General features: G+C 49.9%; 1 protein-coding gene across 1 annotated transcript in view; it reads left to right on the forward strand.

Annotated features, from left to right (window-relative positions):
• Positions 1-5,125: 5,125 nt before the first annotated feature.
• The window catches only part of SLC25A48 (solute carrier family 25, member 48), a 33,058-nt gene continuing 14,915 nt past the window's right edge, over positions 5,126-23,268 (forward strand). Inside the window, exons 1-4 of the mRNA XM_004686746.1 lie at positions 5,126-5,171; positions 7,313-7,356; positions 13,584-13,655; positions 15,825-16,083. Of these exons, the coding sequence (XP_004686803.1) occupies positions 5,126-5,171; positions 7,313-7,356; positions 13,584-13,655; positions 15,825-16,083 (421 nt within the window). The remainder of the gene's footprint in view (positions 5,172-7,312; positions 7,357-13,583; positions 13,656-15,824; positions 16,084-23,268) is intronic.

The raw sequence follows: 23,268 nt of genomic DNA on the forward strand, positions 1-23,268 counted from the left end.
GGCCAGGAGGGCTGGTGGGAGGGAGAAGCAGGGCCTGTGCTGAGCAGTGGCCTGCATTGGAGAGGTGGGTGGCTGGAGGTAGATAGGAGCAGAGTGGAGCAAGGCTTGAGGTAGCAGGCAACTTCCCTCTGCCCCTGCCAGAGCACACACCTTTGAAGGCTGCTGCTTCTGTGGCTGCTTCTCCTGGACAGTCCCCCAAGACCAGCTTTTGTCACTTAGGAAATCCCTATTTTAGAGAAAATCTACCCTGTGGCTTAAGGATTTTATTTTTTTAAATGTTTTCCATTGTACTTACTTCAAAAATTATGATCTCTTTGGTGTCTTTTAAATGTTCCCTTTTCTTCAAAACAGTTTGCTTTGTTCACACCACCCTGGATGGGCGGGTGGGTGCAGAGCTGAGGGTCATCCTCAAAGTGTGGGGCCTGAAGTCTGACCTCTCTTTTTAATAGATGGAGAGACTGAGGCCTGGAAGGGATAGTGTATCCAAAACACACACAGCAAGTGGGAAGATGCGTGAATGTCCTGATAGTTCTAGTTCCCGGCCGTCCCCTGCGCACCCCCCACCGTGGTCCAGAAGGCATTCAGAGAGAGCTGTATGTGTGTGCTAAGGGGTAGGAAGTAGGGAGAGGGGGTGCATCTTGGGTGGGGGTGGTGCAGGCTGCCCCTTTTCAGACAGGTGTGAGGAGGGAGACCACAACCCTTTGGTCAGCTGAGGCCTCAGTGTCCCTGGGGGAGCAAAGGCTGGTTTGCAAGGAGTGGGCTAGGAAGTTGGTCCAGGTGAGATGCACCTGGCCCTGAGATGGGTGCTCTAGCCACTCAGAAGGAGGAGCAGGACTGGGGACTGCTGGGAGCCAGCAGATGCTGTGGCCCAAAGTCACATCTTAGCCCTCACCTCGCCGGTCATGTTCCTCCTCTACTAGGCCTCAAGCCTTCAGCTCCTTTCCCATGAAATGGGCCTCCACAAGGCAAAGCTCCTCAACTGCTGTGTTTTCTTACACATGACATTTCTCAGGCTGTCCCCTCGGCCCGCTGTCCGCACCTTCCATGGCTGCCCTGGGTACTTCCTCTCTACTGTCCCCCTGGACTCTATTCTTTGCAAGTCAGTCATGGCCTCCTGCTGCAGGAGGCCAGCTGCTGTGTTTGCTGGAGGAATGATGGAGGAGCGCCTCCCTGAGGCTGACTGGGGCACATGTTACAAGACAAAGACTATACCTGCACAGAGGGTGCTCAGCAGGGCTTTGACACATGACCTCAAGAGCTGCAACGGACCCTGGCACCTCACACTCCTCCTGAGCCTTCCGGTCAGCATCTTCTGCTGCCTTAGTGTGAACTGGGTGTGACTCTGCCAGCATGTTAGGGAGTGAGAGGATAAAGGGAGGTCTGAACCAGAGTCGCCCCAGCAGCCAAGTCCCTATTTCTCTGCCTGAGTGCCCCAAGTGCTGTGCAACAGCACCCTCTTCCGGCACATCTTGAAAAGACACTCACAGCTTGTGTCCTGAGGACCCAGAATTTCACTTCTTGGGATGCTGAATTTGAGACCTGCCTTACCCTCCAAAAGGAAAGAGGCCCAGGCTTTCCTGAGGTGCCCGCTGAGTCACAGCAGTGCCAGAAGTGCAGGCAGCCCAGCCTCCCAGTGGCTACTTGGCCCTCACCACACAGCCAGTGGGATCTGCCTCTGTTTCTTAACTTGGTGCATCCCGCTGAATAGGTGCTGGACCAAAGACGATCTGAACATGTTCCTCAATAAGAGCAGGAGTCCTGCCCCAAATGAGGAGCTCAAATAGCACCTTGAGAACTACTGTGTGCTCCTCTCTTTCCCATAGGAGTCAGGAGGAACCCCCATGCTCCCACGTTAGGGGCTAGGACAGGAGTGATGAAACCCCCGGAAAGGAGCATAACACATGCATGCATCCTGCCTCATCATTTTCCCTCAGTCATCAGTAACCACTGTCCTGCTCAGCAGCAGAGGCTAAGAGTGCTAAAGTGGTGGGCAACTCAGTCAGACCCTGGCCTCCTGGTCTTGAAGGACTGACCAATATGGAAGGAGAAGCAGGGATACATGGAGAGGGGCAACAAGGTCATGGCCTTGAGTGAGTGTCCGGACAGGGATCTTTGGGCAGAGGAACTTTCAACTTAGACCTGAAGGAGATAGAAGCTGGCCTTGAGGAAGGCACCACTTGGTTCGGGAGAGCTGTACACTCCATTTGTGCTGCTCTAACACATCAGCAGTTCAAGTTTCAGCTTACTGGGCTCAGTAGGTCAATCCCAAGGTGGCCAAGGTCACTACCTGTCAACTCAGCGTCCCCTTTGGTTCTGACACTGGGATTGTGGGGATGGCTGACACTTGGGATGGCACCTGTGGTCCTACTGAAGAGCTTGGGGAACTGGAAGTCTTTCCATCTGGGCCTTGCTTCAATGGCAAACTCACAAAAAGTTGTTGAGAGATTTTTTTATGTCTCACAGGACACTGCAGGGCACAGCGCAGGGACTGAAGCTGAAAAGTGTGCCATGACTCACTGCACTGCTGTCCTTTTAGGTTCAAACCTCAGTTACCAGACTCCACCCTGCTTTGGGAGAAAGAGGCCTGGCTAGCTACTGCTTCATGTCTGTTGGCCCACATGATGTGAGACTGATGTGTCAGTGGGAGAAGACGCCCTTCCTCCAGGCCACACCCCTCACATTTCCAATCCCAGGGTGTTGACTGATGGGATGGAAATCAAATCAGAAAAAAAAAAATTTCTTCATAGAGGGAGAACCAAGTTTGCTAAATCATTTCCACAATGAGCATGGTGGGCATCCAGTTGGAACCTGGCAGTAGACAGGGACATGAGGGAGAAAGGACCACTGCCTGCTTTCTGGGAGGCCCGAGGTGGACAGCATTGACTGAGCTAGGCCTGGAAGGAGTTGGCCCCTGCTGAGCTGTACCTGAAATGGAGACATGACTGTGAAACCACAGGGCAGAGCTGGGATGGCTGCAGGCATCATTTCCCAGAACTAGGATGGGAAGAGAGAATTTGCCCACCAGATTAGGCCAGGGAACCTTAAGCATCTGACAAGAACCGTTTCAGGATAGGGTTGGATGGGAAAGTAGGGTGGGAGATGTATGGGGAGAGGTTGGAGAGGACAAGAGCAAGCTGTAGGTTGCCCCTAGAATTTCTCTACTGCCTTGTAGCTGAGGGGTGAGATGGATGGGGGAGGGGAAACAGTCCCCGACTGATAGAATCTTGACCTTAAAGAGCCTTGATTTCCACATCTATTTTACAGTCAGATTTCCATCAGAGAAACAGAAGCGGTAGGAGACATACTTGTTACATAATTGTGGCGGGGCTGAAGTGTAGAGGGCAGGCTGCAGGGCAGAGCTGATCCTGCCTCCCACAGGTGGGGTTTCTTCTTCCTACAGGGAAAACCTCCATTTTGCTGTAAGGCCTTCCAACCTACTGGATGAAACCAGATTGTTCAGGAGATGTTCCTTTCCTTAAAGAAAAGGGGTGGTATTGTTAACCACACCTGAAGCTATTTTCCCCCTAACACCCCAACTTGCATTTGACTGAATCACCAAGTTGACATACAAAACTGATGTCAGTGGCAGACGCTCAGGGCTGCTCTCTGCTGTGAGGAGGGCTGCAATTGTAAAGCCCTCACCACTGTCTGGGCTCAAGGACATTGTAGGGCAAGGCAGCTCTGAGTCTGTCGTACATGCATTTGCTTGGCTGGAGTGTGAACGTTTACAGAGAAGCAGAGGAGGGTGTGTTTGGGTGGTAGGAAGTGACTCTCCGGGTGGCTCAAAGGGCTGGGGCCTGCTTGTCCCTAGAAACAGGGTGGTAGCTGGGCTACAGAGCCCTGGGATGGAGTAAGGGGACAGCAGTGGCTTCTGTACCTCAGTGAGTGACTCTCAGTGGCTTCTGGGGGCTGCAAGGCAGGCAGCTCTGGAGGTACAGTGTACCCTCTCGCTGCTAGGACCTCATGCCCAGCCGCACCCACCTGCCAGGGGTGCTGTCAGCCTTCTGCAGGGGTGCTGCTGAATCTTCCGTTCCCAGCTAGATCTACCCGGGGCATCCATGGCAATAGCTCGTGTTTTGGAATAAGCTCAAGTCTCTCTTCACAGAGACTTGATGAGACATTTATCGAACTTGGGCCAGTATTCTAAAGATTAAAACCTTTATGTGGTGTGCGCAGAATGTTCTATAAAAGTAGATTATGTACATAAAACAATCTTTTTCCTCATCTAGGAATAGGGACAGTGCCACCTCACAGGTTTGCTGTGGAGAGTAAGTACAAGGACAGTGAGGGGCATGATTTAAGTGCTCAGAAAATGATGGCATTATCAAGAGCTATTTTAATTTAGAGCTGTGAGAGCGTTGTCCCTGGGCTAAGGATGGCCCCCACATTATTTCAGATGTTCATGAACAGAGTTCTGCAATCTATGTAGAGGTTTGTGTGTGTGTGTTGGGGGGGGGGTGTGGCGGCTGTGTAAGGGTTGACCCTGTCGTGAAACTAGCTTAGAAAAATATGTCCTTGTGTCTGTCATAGTGAAAACATCCATGGCTTTCCCTCAGTGCCTCAAAATGTTCTGGCTTTGTTTGTCTTTCGCTGCTGTTTTAATTTAAAAGAGGATGTGTCTTCTCAGATAATAACCCTGTCACAGAGAGCCCTTGGTGCTGGTCATCAGATACCTCCTGCCCTTAGCTAAGCCTCCCTCCCCAGCTCTCCTCCTAATGAACTTGACCAAAAGTCCCAGAAAACTTTTCCAGCTGGGACACCATGTGAACAATTACAGGCTGGCACTTTGGCCTCCAGGCCTGAGGCCAGTGAGGAGGAAGACAGGGAAAAGGCCCAGCTCAGGGAATCTCCCTTCAGGACAGCAGCTCTGGGGTGTGCGAGCCCAGTGCACCCTTGCCCTGCCAGAGTGCAGCGCCTTTAAAGTCCGCTGGAGGCGTGATGTCAGCTGCCGGCCAGCTCTGAGAGGAGAGCGGGCCGGTGACCGGGAGACTGGGTTTGGAGTTAGAACTGCGGGGCTCCCACTTTCTTCTCCCCTTGGTCGCGCGCCCCTCCGCCGTCCATGGCCCACAGACACTGACTGGGCACTGATTCGACTCCAAGTGGGCAAGGCGCCTCGGCACCAGCCATGGGCATCTTCCAGCTGGAAGACTTTGCGGCGGGCTGGATCGGAGGTGAGACCCTATTTACGGGGGACCCTTAGAGGGGAGTGTGCTTACAGGGAACCCCCGGGCCGGACGGAGAGAGCAAGCGAGCCCGACCAAGCGCTGCGGGCCTAGTTTACACCCCGTGCCGGGTCGGAGAGCTAGGTGCCCAGACAGTCCCAACGCGCGCCCCGGAGCGCGCGCCGCCTGCCGCGCGCGGTAGTCTAGCGAGTCCCTGGCTGCTGCTGTGCTAACCTCCGCGGGCTTCACAGCGATTAACTCTGCTCCGGATTTGTCTCGAAATTCGGAGCCGCAGAACGTGATCCAGTAATGATTAAACCGCTGGCCAAAGCTGACGGCCAATGGAGCTTCTCGGCGCGTGCACACCCTTTGGCGACCGGGTGCACACCTGAATTTGGGGACGTGACTCGAGAGAAACTTTGTTTGAGGGTAGCGCTGGGCGAGGAACTCCCGGTGGTGGGATGGCGAGCCGGGCTTCGCTGTCGGGGCGGCCCTAGGGGGCGCCCCAGCTGGAGGAGGGGAGCCTTCGGAACTGTGAGCAGAGAGGGAAGAGCTGGGCTTTGGGTGCCAGTTGTCAGGAAGAACCCTTCCTGCCTTCAGCCACTGTTACAGCCAAGCCTCTCTTCTGGGTGCTTTTGTCCCTTCATACAGCTTCGGAACCTCTGCCCGGTCTGGGGTGGGTTTGCTTGGGCAAGAGTCGAATCCATTTCCTCTCCCATCTCTTTCCATTTGATTTATCGCTGCTAGCTATAGGTGGGGCGGGATGGAAGGCACTTTGAGGAGTTTTACTTAGTTAAAATACTCCTTTTGCCCCGTCTAAGAAAACCATCAGAAATTGGGTGCTTGGCAATGCAGCCCCTTCCCAAAATGGGGGGTTAGGGGCTGAGGCAGAGGGGAGAACACTATGGATGTGGTGGAGGACCATGTGTGCCTTGGTGGTGGGAAAACGCTCATAACCACATGTAAGGGGAGAAATCCTATACTGTGAAAAAATAAACGAGGTTGTAAAATAATGTTTCATCATTAAAAATAAAAAACAATAATAAAAAAATAAAGTCACCTAATATGACTTTTAGCGGGGTGCTCTGGTCTCTTTCACTTAGTATAATGTTTTAAATGTTCATCCACATCACAACATATATCAGCACCCCATTATTTGTGTTTAATAATGTTCCATGGTATGAAGGTAGCAGTTTGTCCATTTTTCCAGGATTGACATTTAGGGTATTTCCACCAGTGGGCTCTTGTGAATAGTGCTTCTATGAACATGTGTGTGCATGTCCTTGCTTGAGTGCCTTTTTTCAGTTGGGGAGGGGGTGCATGGGATAGAATTGCTGGGTTTTATGGGAATTCTATGTTCACCGATTAGAGGAACTGTCAAACGGTTTCACCAGCAACGGTTTTGGAACAATGTCCCATTTTCTCCACGTCCTTGCCAACATGTTTTCCTTTTTTTTTTTTAAGATTATTTATTTATGCATACAGAACTGGGGTACAGGCCAGAGTTGCAGGGGTGGTGTGAGGATTCACCAGAGACAGAGTGGGGAGCAGAATAGGCAGGGTGAGGAAGTGCACTGCTGAGGGGAGCAGCAGGTGAGACAGGAGAGGTCTGCGGTGCCATGTGGGTCAGCTCCAGGGAGGGCTCGAACTCAGACTGAAGCAGCGGCAGCTAGCTTGCAGTGCTGCACTTTAACCCACTGCACCACCAGGGTGGACCTGTTTTCCTTTTTTTTTTTTTTAACTTTTTTTTATTATAGCCCAGGGGTGTGAAGAGAATCTCATTATGATTTTAGTTTGCATCTCCCTAATGATTAGCGATGTTGATGTGTCTTTGATGGTTATATGAGTTATATGAGTTTTATAGTTTTGGCACTTATGCTTGAGTTTGATTTATTTTGGGTTAATTTTTATATATAAGATAAGGGATCTGTGGATGGCCAGTTTACCTTCCTTTCTTGGGGTGCTCATTTCTTGAGTCAGGATCCAGGTTTTGGTCTATTTACTCTGTCTTCCTCAGCACATTGGGGTCCCTCACTAGCTAATGACTGAGTACATATAAGTGTGTCAGCCCTCTGTCCCACCCCAAGAGTCCACTGGTACTAGCTAGCAGTGCAAGGACTGAGTGACCAGGTGTTCTTCTTGACCCCTAGGTGCAGCCAGTGTCATCATCGGCCACCCCCTGGACACGGTCAAGGTACAGTAGCCTTGTTAGCCCTTACACCCTGGAAAGGAGCCTGGAGTGAGGATGCCACCTAGGCATGTGTCAGCTGTTTCTGATCCCCGAGCATCTCCAGCCTGGAAGGCTCTTTTTGCCAACTTATGAGGAGGGGTACCAGGAAGCCTGGTTTGGGATGGCTCAACCATTCTTTGCCTCCAGTCTTCATGAGCGTGGGGGAGCTTGAGCACTGGTTGGCATCATGCTGCCAGTCCCTTTGGATTCAAGGAACCAGAGAAGGTTTCATGTGCGAGATGACACCTGAACCCAGAGTTTAAGCTTGGGTTTTAGGTGATTGGGAAAGACACTCCATGTGCAGGGAACAGCATAAGCAAAGGCACTACGGTGGGCACTTTGCCTGGGAAAGGCCAGAGTAGCCAGGTTGGCTTCTGACAGCAGCTAAGGGTCAGGATGCAAGAAAGGGAAGTCAGCATCTATCCTCATAGACCTCATGTCTTGCATGAGGACTCTGGATAAAGGGCGAGAACGGAAACAACTGGTGAGGCATGTGGAGTGTGAGGATTCTGGCACAGCAGAGCTAGCTCACATGGGCTCTTCCAAGGCTCTTGTTCTACAAATGTGGAAGCTGAGACCTGGGAGGGAAGGGTTTTGCCTCAGATTTCACAACTAACTAGCACAGTGAAGAATCAGATGCTGCAAAGGGACACCCTCTCTCCCCAGTGGTGAGCAAGACCCAGCACCCTCTAGGAGAACATCCTTATTCCTCAACCTTGACTTCAAAATCAACTCTGCCTAGATCAACTCTCCTGCACAGAGAGGACACTTTTGGGTACTGTGTCAATTGGCTGCTGAAAATTGCCTCTCTTCTCAGTATTCTTCCATGCCTGCCCAGGGTCCCCTCTTAGGCCAGAGTCCAAGCTTGCTCTCTTTTGGATGGAAAATTCCATTCAAAATGGTTGAAGGAACACTTTAAATGGGAGAGGAGTGCTGAGGGGAGATGGAAGGCAGGGTCTGTGCTGGTTGCTGGACAGAGTGCTGAGTCACAGGCTTAGTCCTACCCTCTTGGGGCTAGTCTAATTTTGCTGTTGTTTCCTAGGGGTAGAGTGAGGTGCAAGTTCAGGAACCTCCTGCAAACCTCAGAACTGGGGTGTGGCAGGATGGGGGCTTAAAACCCAAAGCAAACTTGGCTCCAGGGCTGGCCGGCCTCACTGGCCAGTACCTTCTCCACATTCAGAGCTCCTGGAACAGAACAGAAGCCAGCAGTTGTTTCCTGAATGAAGAAAGGTGGTCTCAGAGCCACTTTCTTGCAGAAAGGCTTTACGCCATTGCTAGAGGCCCCTGCAGGTATGAACCTATAGGATTCTTCAGTCCTGCAGCTCCAAAAAGCCTGAGTGGAACTGCGAAGCATTAAAAGCAAGCTCAGCTGGCCAGGAGTTCTGTGGCAGGGCCTCTGAGGACAGGAGGGCTGGCCCAATCACACTGTCATTGTAGGGCAAGATGCAAGCCTAGGGCCAGACATGTAGGGGTAGCAGCGGTCCTTTGCCACAAGAGGGTATATTTGCTGCAAGCAGACCACTGCTTCCTACTTGTGTGAGTAGGTGATCTCTTGGAGCAAGACTCTTAAGGATGCAGGATCTGGTTTGTCAGGAAAACGTCAACACCAGTCATCTACTCAGAAGCCTGAGAGAAGCAGTGGTGGGAGGCAGGTATTGGGAGCCATCCAGCAGATCTGCCATATTCTCTGGCTAACTTAGGCTCTGAAGATTCAGCAGTGAGGGAGGCAATCTAAGGGATAGAGCCTCTTGGTGGTGATGGCTTTTTGGAGGGGGGGGGGTGACAGACAATAATTAGAGAATGCAATCAATGCACAGGCATTTGCAGCCAGTGGTGAGTGCCGGGAAGACAAGAACACAGGTGATGACTTTTCTATCTCTGAGGTCAGTGATGGCCTCTTTGCTGTGGAGACAGCTAAGATGAGACCCAAGTGATCCAAGGGACCTGGGGCAGCGTGCTTGTGGCAGAGGGACAAGTAGCACAGAGGCCGAAGAGTGGAAACAGGACTGAAGTATGCTTTTCACAAAAACAAAGAGGGCCAATGTGTATGTGGAGAGGTGAGCAAGGGTTAGAGTAGGATGCTGGGAGAAATCTGAGCAGAATGGGATGGGGGTGAGGGGCACTGGGGTCCTGCCACCTCCCTTTTCCAGACACACAAATATCCAAGTGCTGGCTCTCAGAACCCACAGAGGAGGGCAGTAAGGTCTGGCTGTGCCCAAAGTGGACTGACCAGCCTATCAAGTCTGGACCATGGCTTCCATGAGGTAGGCCCATGCCAGGCCCTCCCCAAAGCTCCCCAGAACCAAGTGAGGCCCTGAGATGCCTGCTGAGCACCCCATCCATGGCTGACCAGTCACCTCGCATCTGGCAGCCTCTGACACCCCTGTTCCCAGCCAGGCCTAGCTGGCATGGCTGGTGGGAGCACCTACCGAATGAGTGGCGATCCTGGCTGTACCTTGGCTCGGTCCAGGGACCCTGCTGTGTCCCTCTGTAGGGACTGGGCCTGAGGAGACTTGGAAGACTCATGGAGACATTCTCTACATCTCCCTGAGCAGCCAGGTAGTTTCTGGCTTTCCTCGTCCTCCCCTAAACTCACCTTACCTGTTCCTAGACTTCTGCATCAAAAGCTCACTTGATACACTTGTTTAGGACAGTGTGATTTGGGAAACAGCCAGAAAGCATGGTTTAGAATCACACAGGTTCCGGATCTGTATCCTGTTTTCATAATTTCTGGCTTGTACAGCCTCTGTTAAATAGGGCCCAAATCCCTAGCCCGCTCGGTACACGTACATTGGTGTGTGTCATTCCCAGTACCCAGCGAGCATTCAGAATCAGTAGCTGCTATTTTATCAACACCATTCTATATTGATTGAGTTTTCTTATTTACCATATCCTACATAAATGTCTAACTGGATTTCAGTCAGGTTTGGAAGTATATTTAAAATGCTCTGACTTACATGATAGCCATACATTTGTCTTTTGGGGGACAATGAGGACCCCTGGAAAAGCCAGCAGTCATCCTGAGTGACTTCTTCAGTTGGCTGACCCTGGAGTTTCTCATCACCTCTGGGTGCCAAGTGTGGAAAAGTTATTTTCTCTCTGAAAACTCAACCTGAGGACCTCTGAGGAGGGTTCCAGCCCGACAACCTCAGCTTATGTGACCTGCTACTGGGTCCAGTCATGGAATATGCCAGGGGCCTGCTTTCCCCCCAAAACATTCTTCCCTCCTTCTATTGACATTTTCTCTGGATCCACTATCCCCTGAGAAAGGTCTGCAAAAGGGCTTACCAGAATAATCTGGAGTCTAGTCCCAGTCTCCCTACTACTCTTATGTGACCTTAGACACAGCCCTTTACCTTCCTGAGCCTCCCTGTAGGGCTGTCATGAACATTGTCCCCATGGCACTGAGGGCAGAGTGATGAGCACACACATGCTGGGCTGTGGGAAGATAAGGGGGAGCCTGCCTGAGGCCCCAGGGCTGACTCGTGGGCCCAACCAGAAGAAGCCGGGTCTGAGTGCCTCCTCCGCCTCCTCAGTGGGGACAGCTGCCCCCGCTGCGCCCTGGAGCTAATGTCAGGGTTCTCACCTGGCTCCTGGCATAGGTGCAGTCAGGGTTTGTGCCTGATTTAGGGTCTCTCATGAGAATGCAGACACCTGTAGGCCAACTAGTGAACTCTTAGACAATACATTTAAAATTGCTTTAAGCCACTCAATAACTCTTTATGGCAACAATACGAAATTGGCCCAAGTGTCAGCTTAACTCATCTGCAAAATGGATTCGTTTTGTGGGAAAAGTGCTGTGAGATGCCCAGTGCTCGCCCAAGTATGCAGTTGGTGCACACTAAGTGCCAGCTCCTGTTATAATCGAAGCGCCGGAGCCCCGAGCGTGCTGCTCGCTGTGCTGTGGCAGCATTCCCCAGACCCAGGTGGCGGGCCGACCTTTGGTCCAGAGCTCTAAAACTTTTGAGCCCTGAATCAGCTGCTTGGGTTGGGCTCCCCCATGGACCATCTGCTTGAGTGACCAGCCATTCAACCGTCTCAACTGTCCCTTCTGGGGACTCACGGGTATAGTAGATTCACTGCCCACGTGCAGTTCTGACCAACTTGAGGTCAGGGGGAGAGTATGCAGCCTCATGCCAGGTGGAAGTGGGGCAGAGAGAGCACAGGGCTTTGCCTGCACCTTCTCCGGCCCGTGTCTTTACCCCGCTGAGGGACCCCCCCCACCATCCCAAGTGAAACTTCTGTCTTTCTGCTTATCATAGCCATGAAGACTCACTTCTCATGCTGTTGTTATATCTTCCAGTGCCTCTTCCCCACCACCCAATATAATGTTTACTGTTCCTTCCCTACTACCCCCTCTTTCTGGTCCTTGTTTTATTGTTCTCCATAGTTACCATCTTGTATTTACTTGGGAATTATTTTTTTATTGATTGTCTTTTCCAAATTCTCTTCAAGTACTATCAGGGCAGATAATTTGTTCTTTGCTGCTAGATTCCCAGAGATGGGAATAGTGACCATTATAAAATATGTACTCAATAAATATTGGTAGGGTGAGTCAATAATTACAATTCTTTAATAATGAAAATAACACTTAGGGAGTAGTGTGATACCATTTAGCTTAAGAGCATGGCATATTTTCTAGGGCTATCTGTGCTTATAAACCTGTTTAAAGGAATTAGCCACTCTAATAGCTGTGCTTGCAAGCTCAGGAGAGGGGTGAGGTGAGGGAGAGGAATGAGCCAAAGGAGGCTTTAGTCTTAAGTGTACTGTGGAGATTTTTCTATGTAGAGAATGTGTTCTCATGTTACTTGTGTGCATAATAATATTATTATTTTTTAAAATTTTACAATCTAACACTAATGGAAACAACTCTTACTCTAGTTGAAAACTGAAGAGAAAGTTCACCACAGTAGAACACCATCCATGATTCTCTCCCCAGAGATCACTTTCGTGGTGGGTGTTCTTCAGGGCCTGCTAACTAACCTACAGCCCAGACTGTTAGGGTGAAGCCTTAGCTGCAGCCTCGGTCTCAGTTCCTCAGTGACGCCTGGGCTCTAGGGTGCAGGGTCTGTGTCTCCTCTTTTTGTGACTCTGCTGCTTCCTCCCATTAGCCACAGCTCGTTGTGGGTGCTGAGAGACTTTTAATGGAGAACTATAGGCTGCATGCCACAAAAGGAGGGGAACCCTCTGAGACCAGGTTGGGGGATGTCCTGGGCACTTTGGTGGACTTACTCAGACCCTCTGTCTCTATTAACTGCTGTCCACTGGTCACCAGAGCCAACCTCAGTAAGAGATGCCATGTGGCCCCTTTTCAGCCAATGTGTACCAGAGCTGAGCCAGGCACCAGGGATGAGAGGGAAGTAGAGACAGCCTTGCCCTAGAAGCGGAACCCTAATAAGTGCTAAATAAGCGAACAAACAGATGACTCCTTTACAGGATCAAAAGTCAGACCCCAAAGACAGGAGGAACATGGAGGAAAGCTAGGAGAGAGAAACAACAGGCCAAATATTCTGGAAGTGGGAAAGAATGTATGTCCCCAAGTACTGAGGATGCCATGTGGTGAGCATGGAGGACTGGGGAGTGGAGGAAGTGAAGGGTGTGGGTGAGGAGGAACTCCTGGGGACTGGTCCAGAGTGTGGAATTTATTCGAAGGTTAAAGGGAGTCACTGGGGAGCTTTAAACGGCAGTCAAGAGGTTTATTATTGTTTGGAAAAGATGGGTCTGGCTGTTGTGTAGACACAGGCGGAGGAGAGAGTGAGAAGCATGGAGGCCAGGCTGGGACTAGGCCATCATCCAGGGGAGAGATGAACAGTCTGAAGGTGGGAAGCTCAGGTCATTCTGGGAATATTTAGGCAGAATGATGGACAGCAGATAGGACAGAGCTGTGTTTGGTTTTTAAGAGGCAGGGATCATGTACCGCCAAACAAGCATTCTTTGCAGCAATACACTGGTTTATGTTCTTCTCTTGGCCCAGGAGAGCTGCTGCAGTAGCAGGCCTGTACGGGACATGGCGGGAGGCAGTGAAGGTGGGGCTGAGTCTGGCAGGCCCTGACACCCAAGCCCCTTATTGGTCAGGTCACTTTGGGCAGGTCTCCTCTCTAGGCCTCGCTGCTAGAAGCTCGGCATCTCGGGCACCATGGAGATGTGCAGCACCTCTGCCTGGGCCCTCACGTCCTTGCCTCTCTCCACAGGCTCGCCTGCAGGCCGGTGTGGGCTATGGGAACACGCTCAACTGCATCCGCACTGTGTACACGAGGGAGAGTGTAAGTGCCTCTTCAGGGTGGCGGGAACCTCCCCTGGGCTGCCTGGGTCTTGCCTGAAATAGGGTGAAGCCCTGTCTGGCCACAGCAGTCACACCAGCACACCAGGAGGGGTCCTGCCCATCACTTTGGTTGTTTCCCTTCTCCTGTCACACCACACCTCAAACATTACATGTCCCCTAAACTTACCTCTGGCACCTAGATTGATGTTCCTCGGGAAAAAACTGTTTTTGTGTGGCTGACTCTCTGGAGAAAATTGGAGGAATTTAGAACCACAGTGTGGAAATTCCCTGCAAAAACAGGGTGTCTGGTCAATTCCTCAAAGCCCAACGTGTGGCCATCAACCATGTGCTCACAGGCGTCCCTTTATCCGGAGCAGTGGGAGCTGGGGCTTCTGGTTCCGGACTATAGCACTGGCTTGCGCACAGGTCACTCAAGATGAAGACAGATTTTTCCTTTCAAAGGGAAAAGTTGGACACATCAAGTGCTCTTTTCGAGAAGTAGCGTGTGCGACCCGGCTGGGGAATTGAAAGTAAATTTTAAAATTCAGAATCAGTGAATTGTTGAGTAAGAAGTGGTGAGAGTCCATGCTGAGCAGCCAGAGGCTTTTCCTGGAATCACTGGAAATGTAACCCTGCGGCGGCTTCCGTGCCCGCCAGCCTTCCTCATAGCAGAGGAGCCGGGGCTTGGGAGTCTCCTCTCTGCTCCTGGAGCTTCTGAGCTGCAGTGTGCCTGTGTCAGAGTGTCGTTCCAACTCTCTGGATGGAGTGCTTTAAAGTCTGGGTGCGCACTGTGAACCCAGGACCAGCTGTTCCTGGTGATGCGCGACTCCTCAGTGCTTGACAGACAGCCGTTGTGTGTCTTTTTTGGCACACACCCCATGGTGTCTGCCAGCCACCGTGCTGGCTCCGGGGCTCCTGCCTGGCCCATGGGTGTTCCTTGGAGACGCAACAGCCCAGGGCCAAGCTTTGTCCCAAGATAGCTGAGGAAGCGCCCAAGCAGGGCATGTGTGTATGTGAGCGAGAGTGTGTGGCTGTGTGAGTGTGTGAGAGTGTATGTGGGAGTGTAAGTGTGTATATGTGCGATTGTGTGTGTATGAGTGTGTGTGAGTGAGTGTGTGTCAGTGTGTGAGAGTGTGTGGGAACATGTGTATGTGTGCACGTGTGCATGTATGTGTGAGTATGTGTATGTGGGAGTGTGTGTGAGTGGGAGTGCCTGTGTGAGTGTGTGTGTGTCAGCATTGTGAGTGTGTGTGAATGGATGCTTTAGCAAATAGAGTGAATGTGCTTCAGTCTGGATTAGCAGGTTCGCAGACAACCTGGAGTTTGTAAGACAGCTTCCTGAAACTTTCTCATCTCTGGCACAGGGCTGGAATACACATGCTACTCTGGCTTCTCCAAAGGCCTATAGAATTTTCCAGCTTTCACTGGAGCATATGTGATGTTGAGAATGCAGTCAAGGACCCTCACCTCAGCCTCTAGCACCTCCCCTCAGCTTTTTCTCCTGTCTCCTGGACGTGCCCCTCTCCTGTAGTCAGCCAGGAGACACCCAAGGCCAGGGTACCCATCTACCGTGCCCCTTAGGGTGGACTCTCCTTACCGCCTCACCTGTAAGTTTGGCTCCTTGTATTTTACTGCTTGTCAGTTTGTCCAGGTCCCTTCCCCCTCCCCGCCTCAGACTGTGAGCCCAGTAGTGGTGAAAAGAATTTCTTCCTTATTCTTGTCCCCCAGGGCCTGGCACTTGGCAAGAAGTGTCTGAGCAGGCTTTTGTTTAAGGGACAAAAGAAGAGGATGTTTGTGGTGCTTGGCAGCCCACCACCCTGCAGGCTCCACAGTTTCACCCTCAGCTCCAATCTGAATGATCCCCACCCCCAGAACACTACACTGGTTGGCAAGTGTGGGTGCCAGCCCATCCCATCACTGCTCACGGAGCAAGCTGACTCTCCTCTGGCCAAGAACGCCGGGCCCTTACCAGGCATTCATCTAATCTCCCATCACGTGGTGTTCATATTGTCTCAGAGGCATAGTGCCTTATCTTTTCCGAAGACCCCACAAGGGCAGGGTCTTGGCTCCAGCCCTTGAAGAGGGCAGCTGGGGTGGGTTGTGTGGGTGGATTCGGCTCCCTCTTGCACACAGCCTGGCCCTCATGCTGCCTCTACTGGGTTTCCCACAGGTGTTTGGCTTCTTCAAGGGCATGTCCTTCCCCCTTGCCAGCATCGCTGTCTACAACTCAGTGGTGTTCGGGGTCTTCAGTAACACAGAGAGGTTCCTCAGCCAGCACCACAGCAGGGAGCCTGAGGCCAGTTCAACCCGTGCCCTGTCTGACCTGATTCTGGCCAGCTCTGTGGCCGGCGTGGTCTCTGTTGGGCTGGGCACACCCGTGGACTTAATCAAGATTCGTCTGCAGATGCAAACACAGCCGTTTCGGGGAGGTAAGAGACCAAGGTTGGGGACCCTTTCCTGGTCTCTCGGATCTGGGACACAGTTGTCAGCATCCTCTTTGTTGAGCTGGGTGTCTGTTGTCACATAACAGCCTGTGGTTATTATCATTTTGTCCATCGTAGGGACTGTCATTGGTTCAGTACTTACTTCTGCTTGATCCTGCGTGAACTCGGCATGTGGTCTCAGAGTTCATCCTTGACCTATGTGAGGCTGGGGTGGTTATTACTGTTGCTTCACAGGTGAGAAAGCGGAGGTTCCCTTAGATTAAGATATTTCATCAAGGACTGGTCATTGAAGACCTGTGACATAATTTGAGGTACCCAGTGAAAAATGAACATGCAGGGTTCCTTGTTCAAAAACTAAGAATTTTAAAAGGGCATCAGTAGAACATTAAACCAAACAAGGGGCCCAGTGTCTCAAACCATCTGCCTTGCTCCAAAGCACAGACTCCTAGCAATGTCTGCCACATAGCCAGCGCAGGACCATGGGTGGTGGTACACCTGGACTGGCTCTGGGCATGCAGGAGCCCTTCTGGCACCTCACTTCATGCTCCTTGCCCTTGGCATTGCTCTTGCAAAGTCAGAAAATCTTACTTTTTTGCATTTTTAGCTGTAACTTTTCAGGGTTCCATGTAGCCACTCCTGCCCCTATGCTGTGATGAAAAGGAGGATTTTATCCCCTTTCCTGGGAGGCTTTCAATGAAGGCAGATGGAATGATCTGGAAAGCACTGGCTACTGGCTGTGCAGAGGAGAAAGCACACCTCTAGTGGAAGGACAAACCTAGGGTCTGAAAAGACAGATTTCAATAATGTGGGAGTTGGTTCTTGGCTGTAATTTCACTCTGTCTCCTCAGGCAAGAAGGCCTTTTGTTCAGTCTCCTTTTCTGAGGGGTGGACTTATATGTACATGGAGTGTGGGGTGCAGCCAGCCTGAATACCAAGGGATATGTGAAAGCCTTTCAAGGCCAATGAGTCAGTGAGCTACCTTGACAGTGTGAGCTTCCATCTTCTCTTGCCCTCACCGGCCCCCACCTTCCCTGCAGAGGGTGCTTTAATAGTGACCAACCAACTTGAGAGGCTAAAACCTGAGCTCCATGGAGTCCGGAGGCAGGTGAAAACTGTTGGGGACCAACCCCGATTTCAGGCTGTTGAGAGGCTGACACAGACAGGGTCTCAAGGTGGGAACTACGTCGGCGAGGTGATATTCTAAAAATTGGGGAGTAAAGGGGAGGGGGAGTGAGGAAGACATGGGAGTCGGAGTTGGGTGCAAATCTTCCTGCCCTGCCTTTAGCAGAGGTTTATTTTATACATTTCAAGCAGGCTGGGGGATGACATTAGCATACGAAAGGGGCTGAGATCACAATCACCTTTTTTCTAAGAATAGTCTGGGGTCCTTTTGACCTTTACTTGAGATTATAACTTTCTAAAATCAATCAAGGTTAAAAACAGGTACATAGGTGCTCAAAGTTTAAGACTAATATTAATTAAAATAAAGTCCCTTAAACCTTATCTACTACTTAGTGGGGTTTTTTTCTACCTGAGAGGCAGGAAGAGGAAATTTCTTGCAAATCAAATTTTGGAAAAGTTCTTTGAAGAAACTTGCTAAAAGGTTTTAAGTGAGTTCCCTTGAGGTCTAGACAGTAGAAGGCATAATTTGCTCAGAATAGGAGACATTGGTGAATTTCCTTATCTAAAGACTAGATAGTAGAATCCTGAAAGACCAGCCAGAAGACTTTTGTGGATTGCTTTGAAATGTAGCAGGTAAAAAACCTGACAAGTTCTAAAACAGGCAACCTGGATGAATTTCCACATTTAAAGGCCAGACAGTAGGAAGTTTGAGGCTGTATAGAAGGCTAGGTGAGATAGTAGAATGATAAGATTTGGGTTTTCCTCCATCCTGCAGTGAGAGAGACTTTGCAGAAACAGCCTTTTTGCTTTTATTGATCAGCCAGTTGTCAAGTCACTTTTGACTTCAGAGGAATTTCTCACCCTGGTGCAGTGCTTGCTTGTCAGGGCCAGGCAGGCCTTATGCGGCTGAGGCAATCCAATTGTAAGCTGAAAGTTGCTCAGAATATTTTGATATTACGATTATATAAAAAAGGGAGGTCATAACATAAGTTAGCAGTGGAAAGTCTGATTTTTCAGAGCATGTCCTCTCCATCTGTAACGTGTCTGTCAACAGAGGTTGCATAGCTTGTGTCAAAAAACCTTTGGAGACTGGGAAGAGGTGATGCAGTCAGAGATGGCCAAACCCAAGGACCCCAAAGAAGACTGTGCATCACCTAGCCAATTTTAGGGAGTGAGCAGTCACCATTAGCAGCTGCCAAAGTTAAGTGTTCTTCATGGGCTGGTTGTTAAGTGCCACGTGAGCATCTTCTCATTTAATCAGTGTGAGGCGCTCTGGCTGTTAGCTTTGTTCATTCACCCAACACACAATAGCTTTGCACCTGCTATATGCCAGGCACTCTCTCCTTCCCTCTTGTAGTATTCTGTCCCCAGACAGGCACTGGGTCACTCTAAATGTGGTTGGTGGTAGGGAGAGGGTGGGTTTTCAGTTGGGCTGGGGGTCAGGAAGGATTCTGGAGCAGAGTGGGAGGAGGGGAGGATGGGAGACACAGAGGTAAGGACTGTGTAGTCAGGGGGTCCTGTAGTCACCTGTGCCTGCTTTTTTTGGCCATGGGAGCCTGCCCACGTGGGCAGCAACTCTTCAAAACTGTCCTCTGGATGTCCAGACCATTTTAGGGTCTTGTCTTCTAGAGCTGTCTGAGTAGCAAGCTCATGGAGACCAGGGTGCCCTTTGCAGCCCTCTCCCCAGCAGGAGACACTAGCAGTGTCTCAAGAGGGACGTGATTCTCTGACACTGTTCCCATGCAGATGCTCAAGGCCTCAGGTTGTCAGTTCATCCATGGAGACAAAAGAAACCAATTTTTTAAGGAAGCACCTTGAGGCAGCAATAGATAAATGAACATGTTTATTTTGTCCTTTCAGTGTGTCAGGAAACTGGTCTTTTGGAGGTATGTCAAGGCTCTTGATGAGAGCCAAGGGAGAATCCTATAGGTAACATTTCTTAGGCCTGCAGAGCTTTAACTCATGAGCTCCTGGGTCCACAGGCTTAGCTGAAGGTGCAGACAAAGGCAATTTACTGCAGAGAGTGGAGGGAAGGTACACACCAAGATAGCAGAGTCCATCTCAGCTGTGTGCCCGCAAACCTCTGACCTGTGCTAAGTCAGAGGGGGCACAGTGCTGGGGGTTGAGTAGCTTGCATGTTCATGGGCCAGGCCCTATGCTAAGAGCTTCATGTATGTCTGATTTTCACAACACCCCATTTCCTACACATTTATGAAGGGGAAGCTGAGGCTCAGAGAGGGCCTGTAACCTGCCTTAGGCCACCTGCCTGAGGTCATCATAGCAGGTGGAGCTGGTCTAGGAACCCAGGCAGGCTGGCTCAGAGCCCACTGGGGATTTTTTAGAAGCAGAAACGGTGACAGCTTTCCTAACACTTGAGCTTTTGCACAAGATCATCATGCATAAAACCAGCTTCAGTTTAAGGGGGGAAGTGAGCTGGGGCCCAGTCTCCAAATGACGTTGTTCAAGTGAGGGCCGTGGCCAGAGGTGCCAACGGAGGGTTCCAGTCGGTGGCTCTGGGCAGCTACGCAGCGCAGTCCACTCTTCCTTACCTCTCACCCCGCGCTGCTTGGGAGAAAATAGTGATTATAGATATTACATAGGCAGGCAAAGGATCACCAGACAGTACTTCATGCCAAGAGTCTTTCCAGAGAAATGAGAAAAGACATGGTTTTCTTTTTCTTGTTACTGAGATAGAGCCAGAGGTTCTGAGGTAGAGGTAGAGAAGAAAAGCTTCATTGGAACCACAGGTGACATCAATGAGCAGAGGTGTCTGAAAAATGTCCCCTTTTTCATTTTTCTTGACACCCACAGCCCTCCTAACCTATATTTCATTCCTGTCTGAGTGGTAGCAGTGACTCTGTTCCAGCTGACTATTGCCATGTAGCCTGGATCTACTGAATTTTAAGAGAAAACAGAAAGCTGGATTTTTCTGTGGGGTTGGAAAATGTCAGGTAATGCAATTAAAAGTGAAAGCAAGCACGGACAAGCGTGGCACCATGCAGCCCAAAGCAGTAGATGTGTGGGCTGGAGGGCTGCAGTTGGCTCTAAGCTGTGGCCTCTGCTCTGGGTCAGGCCCAGTCTGCTTGGTGACTTGCTGTCAGGCAGCCCCAGGCCAGGCTTGTGGGATTATTCATGCCTTTAGCTTTACCCCGGAGCTGCCAGCCTACTTTCTGAATGGAAATGAGGGACCATAGAGACTGCCCACACAGTCGTATGTCAGAGGTCAGGTTGAGGTGCAACTTGGAAATATAGAGCCAGTGTGTCCCCCCCCGATTGTCAATTCATGGTGACCCATGGTTGAAACTCTACGCAACATGAAACACTGAGTGTAGATGGACAAATATCCATCAACCCCAGAACAGTCACTGTTAACATACATGTTTTTTTTCTTTATCTAGATATGTAAATTAAATCTTTTAAGAGATTTACTCATATAGATACTTTCATATCTGTTTTTTTAATTCAACTTTGTAAGAAAAATTATTCCATGTTTTTATAATAGCATAAACATGATTTACAATTGGTAGATAATATTTAAAATAGATGTACAATATTCCACGAAACACACACACATATTGAGGTAAGATTTATTTTCTGGAGTTGAGCTATCTGCTTCTAATACGACCTCCATCAAAGCCAAGAGACTTTATACAAATCACCTACAATGGCCAAAGCCTCAGCTTACTTATCTGCAAAGCAGGTCTAACAATAGAAAGTGCTTGATAACTGGGATGGAATGAGATCAAGTGTTATTTTGTGAACAACTTAGCAAAATGTCTGGCACATGGAAAACACCAAATCAGTGTAAGCTATAATATTATTGAACTTAAGGATTTCACATTAGGTTGTTTTCCTCCTTTAAAAATAGTGATGTGCTCAGCAAAGTTGTTGCTAAAGAGTTGCCTTCATTTAGGGTTATTTCCCTAAATGTGTGGGCTCTGATTCATGAGTGGATCATTTTTAAGATTCTTGGTACATATTGAGCAATTGTTATACAGCAGTGTTTTACCAAATTACATCACGGTTGCTGAAGTTTAAAGGGAATTTCCATTTGGCACTGACTTCCGTTGCATACTAAACAAGAGTTACCACTCATGTTAGCTCTTCCAACTTAACGGGTTCTCCCATGGGGACTCTGCCACTTGGCAGGCGAAGAGGAGTTGGCCTGAGTTCAGGGGGATGTACCCTTGATAGTAAAGCACTTGTGAAAAATCCCTCCCTCTTAAAGTTATCAGTGTCCTTTGCGTAGGCATAAGCCTCACTGGGGACCCTGCTGGGCCCAAGCTGGGAGCGAGGGCTGTGGTCTCAGAAGTCAGCTGAGAGCCAGGGCTGTAGTCCTCTGCTGCCTGGTCTAAGTCACATCCTGGTGGCCAGTGGTCAATGACATTCACTCCTCCCCCATCTGAGAGCTTTCAGGTCTGTGTTTTAACTAAGAGCCTAATTGACATGCAGCTCACAAAGCCCTTGACACCACAGGAGACCAGAGTTTGGGGGACAGGAGGAGGATTGGGCATTAACTCTGTGCTGACCATCCTGGTAATTTCACCAGGCCAACTGGAGGCAGAGGGCTGAGTGTTTGAAGTTACTCTTAGACTCATTCATGCATAAGCACTTCCAGAGGCCCTGCTCAGAGCCCAAGACAATCAGAGGTAGCTGAGACATAAGCCCTGCCTTCAGGAAGCACCCAGTCTGGTAGGAATCAGTTGTGTAGCAGAATGAGAAAAGCCAGTGGAAGGCTCTGGAACCTCAAACTGCCTCTGTAGATTAGGAAGGTGTCAGAGAGGAAATGACTACTATCTGATGAGATTTTTGAACACTGGCTAGGATTTGGAGTGGAGACATAGGAATGGAGAGGTGTTTCAGATAGAGGGATCAGTAAAGAGTCAGTGTCAGGGCAAGGCAGCCAGAGCACATAAGCATAGACATACAAGGTGGGGCCAGGTGCTTCTGAAGATGCACAGTGAGTTGTGAAGAGCTGGGATTTCATAGTAGAGGATCACTCAGGTGCTCCTCAGCACTCAGTGAAGTGTCTTGGACACCAGAACAATCCTGTGCAATGAGAACATGGATTTGACCTTGGGAAGGGGTCGAGGGGTGGGAATGACAGTGATGGGAGATTGATTTGGAGATTACTGCTGCAAGCCAGATGAAAGGCCAGGATTGCCTGAGCCAGTGTAGCGGGCCTGGAAACAGGGCAGTGGCAGTTTAAAGAGGCAAGGATATGTCAAACCAATGGGGCAAGCAGGAGAGAGAGAAGTGATCCAGGATTTCGAGCAGAGTGACTATGAAGAAGGTAGAACTTCCCACACAGGAATTACATGACAGATGAAGTAGCATCGAGCATGTGGTCTATCAATGCTATTGTCACTGCTGCTATTTTGGAACCTGGCTGGAGTTTAGGCTAGAGGCAGGCTGGGGTGAGACCTGGCTGAGTTTGCCTTGGATCATGTGTTGTATGTGGAAGTCCAGGGCGGAGGTATGGATAGCAGTGTGGCAGAGAAGTGACAGTTGACATCATGACACTAGATGCAAATGATAAGGTGAGCTGCAAAAGAGAAGGCTCTTTTGCAATGGGGAAACTGAGCAAAGGAGCTGGGAAGGAGTGGAGACCTATGGAACTAACAAACCCATCATCATGGCAAATCTATGAAACACCTGCTATTGGTGTTTCTGTTATTTTGCAGGTGTGGAAACTAAGGTCCAGCTTATGTAGTTTTTCAGTGCTCATATGGCTGACCCTGATGAAATAGGACTTTATCCCAGGACATCCAACTCCATAACCCCTGGAAACTGAGTCATGAAAAGCTTATGTCATCAAAATAGGAAGAAGAAAGTGAAGTAGAAAAATGGGGTAAAGTTGGGACAACCATAGGAGAAAGACAAAGGGATGAGAAGGAAAAGCCTTTCTTTTCAACTTGGAGTGGAAAAAAGAAAGAAAATTCTCATAGAGAACTTAAAGAAAGAAAGAAAGAAAGAAAGAAAGAAAGAAAGAAAGAAAGAAAGAAAGAAAGAAAGAAAGAAAGAAAGAAAGAAAGAAAGAAAGAAAGA

This window comes from Condylura cristata, unplaced genomic scaffold (genome assembly GCF_000260355.1).
Source record: "Condylura cristata isolate star-nosed mole 26May11 unplaced genomic scaffold, ConCri1.0 scaffold00021, whole genome shotgun sequence".
Lineage (NCBI taxonomy): Eukaryota > Metazoa > Chordata > Mammalia > Eulipotyphla > Talpidae > Condylura > Condylura cristata.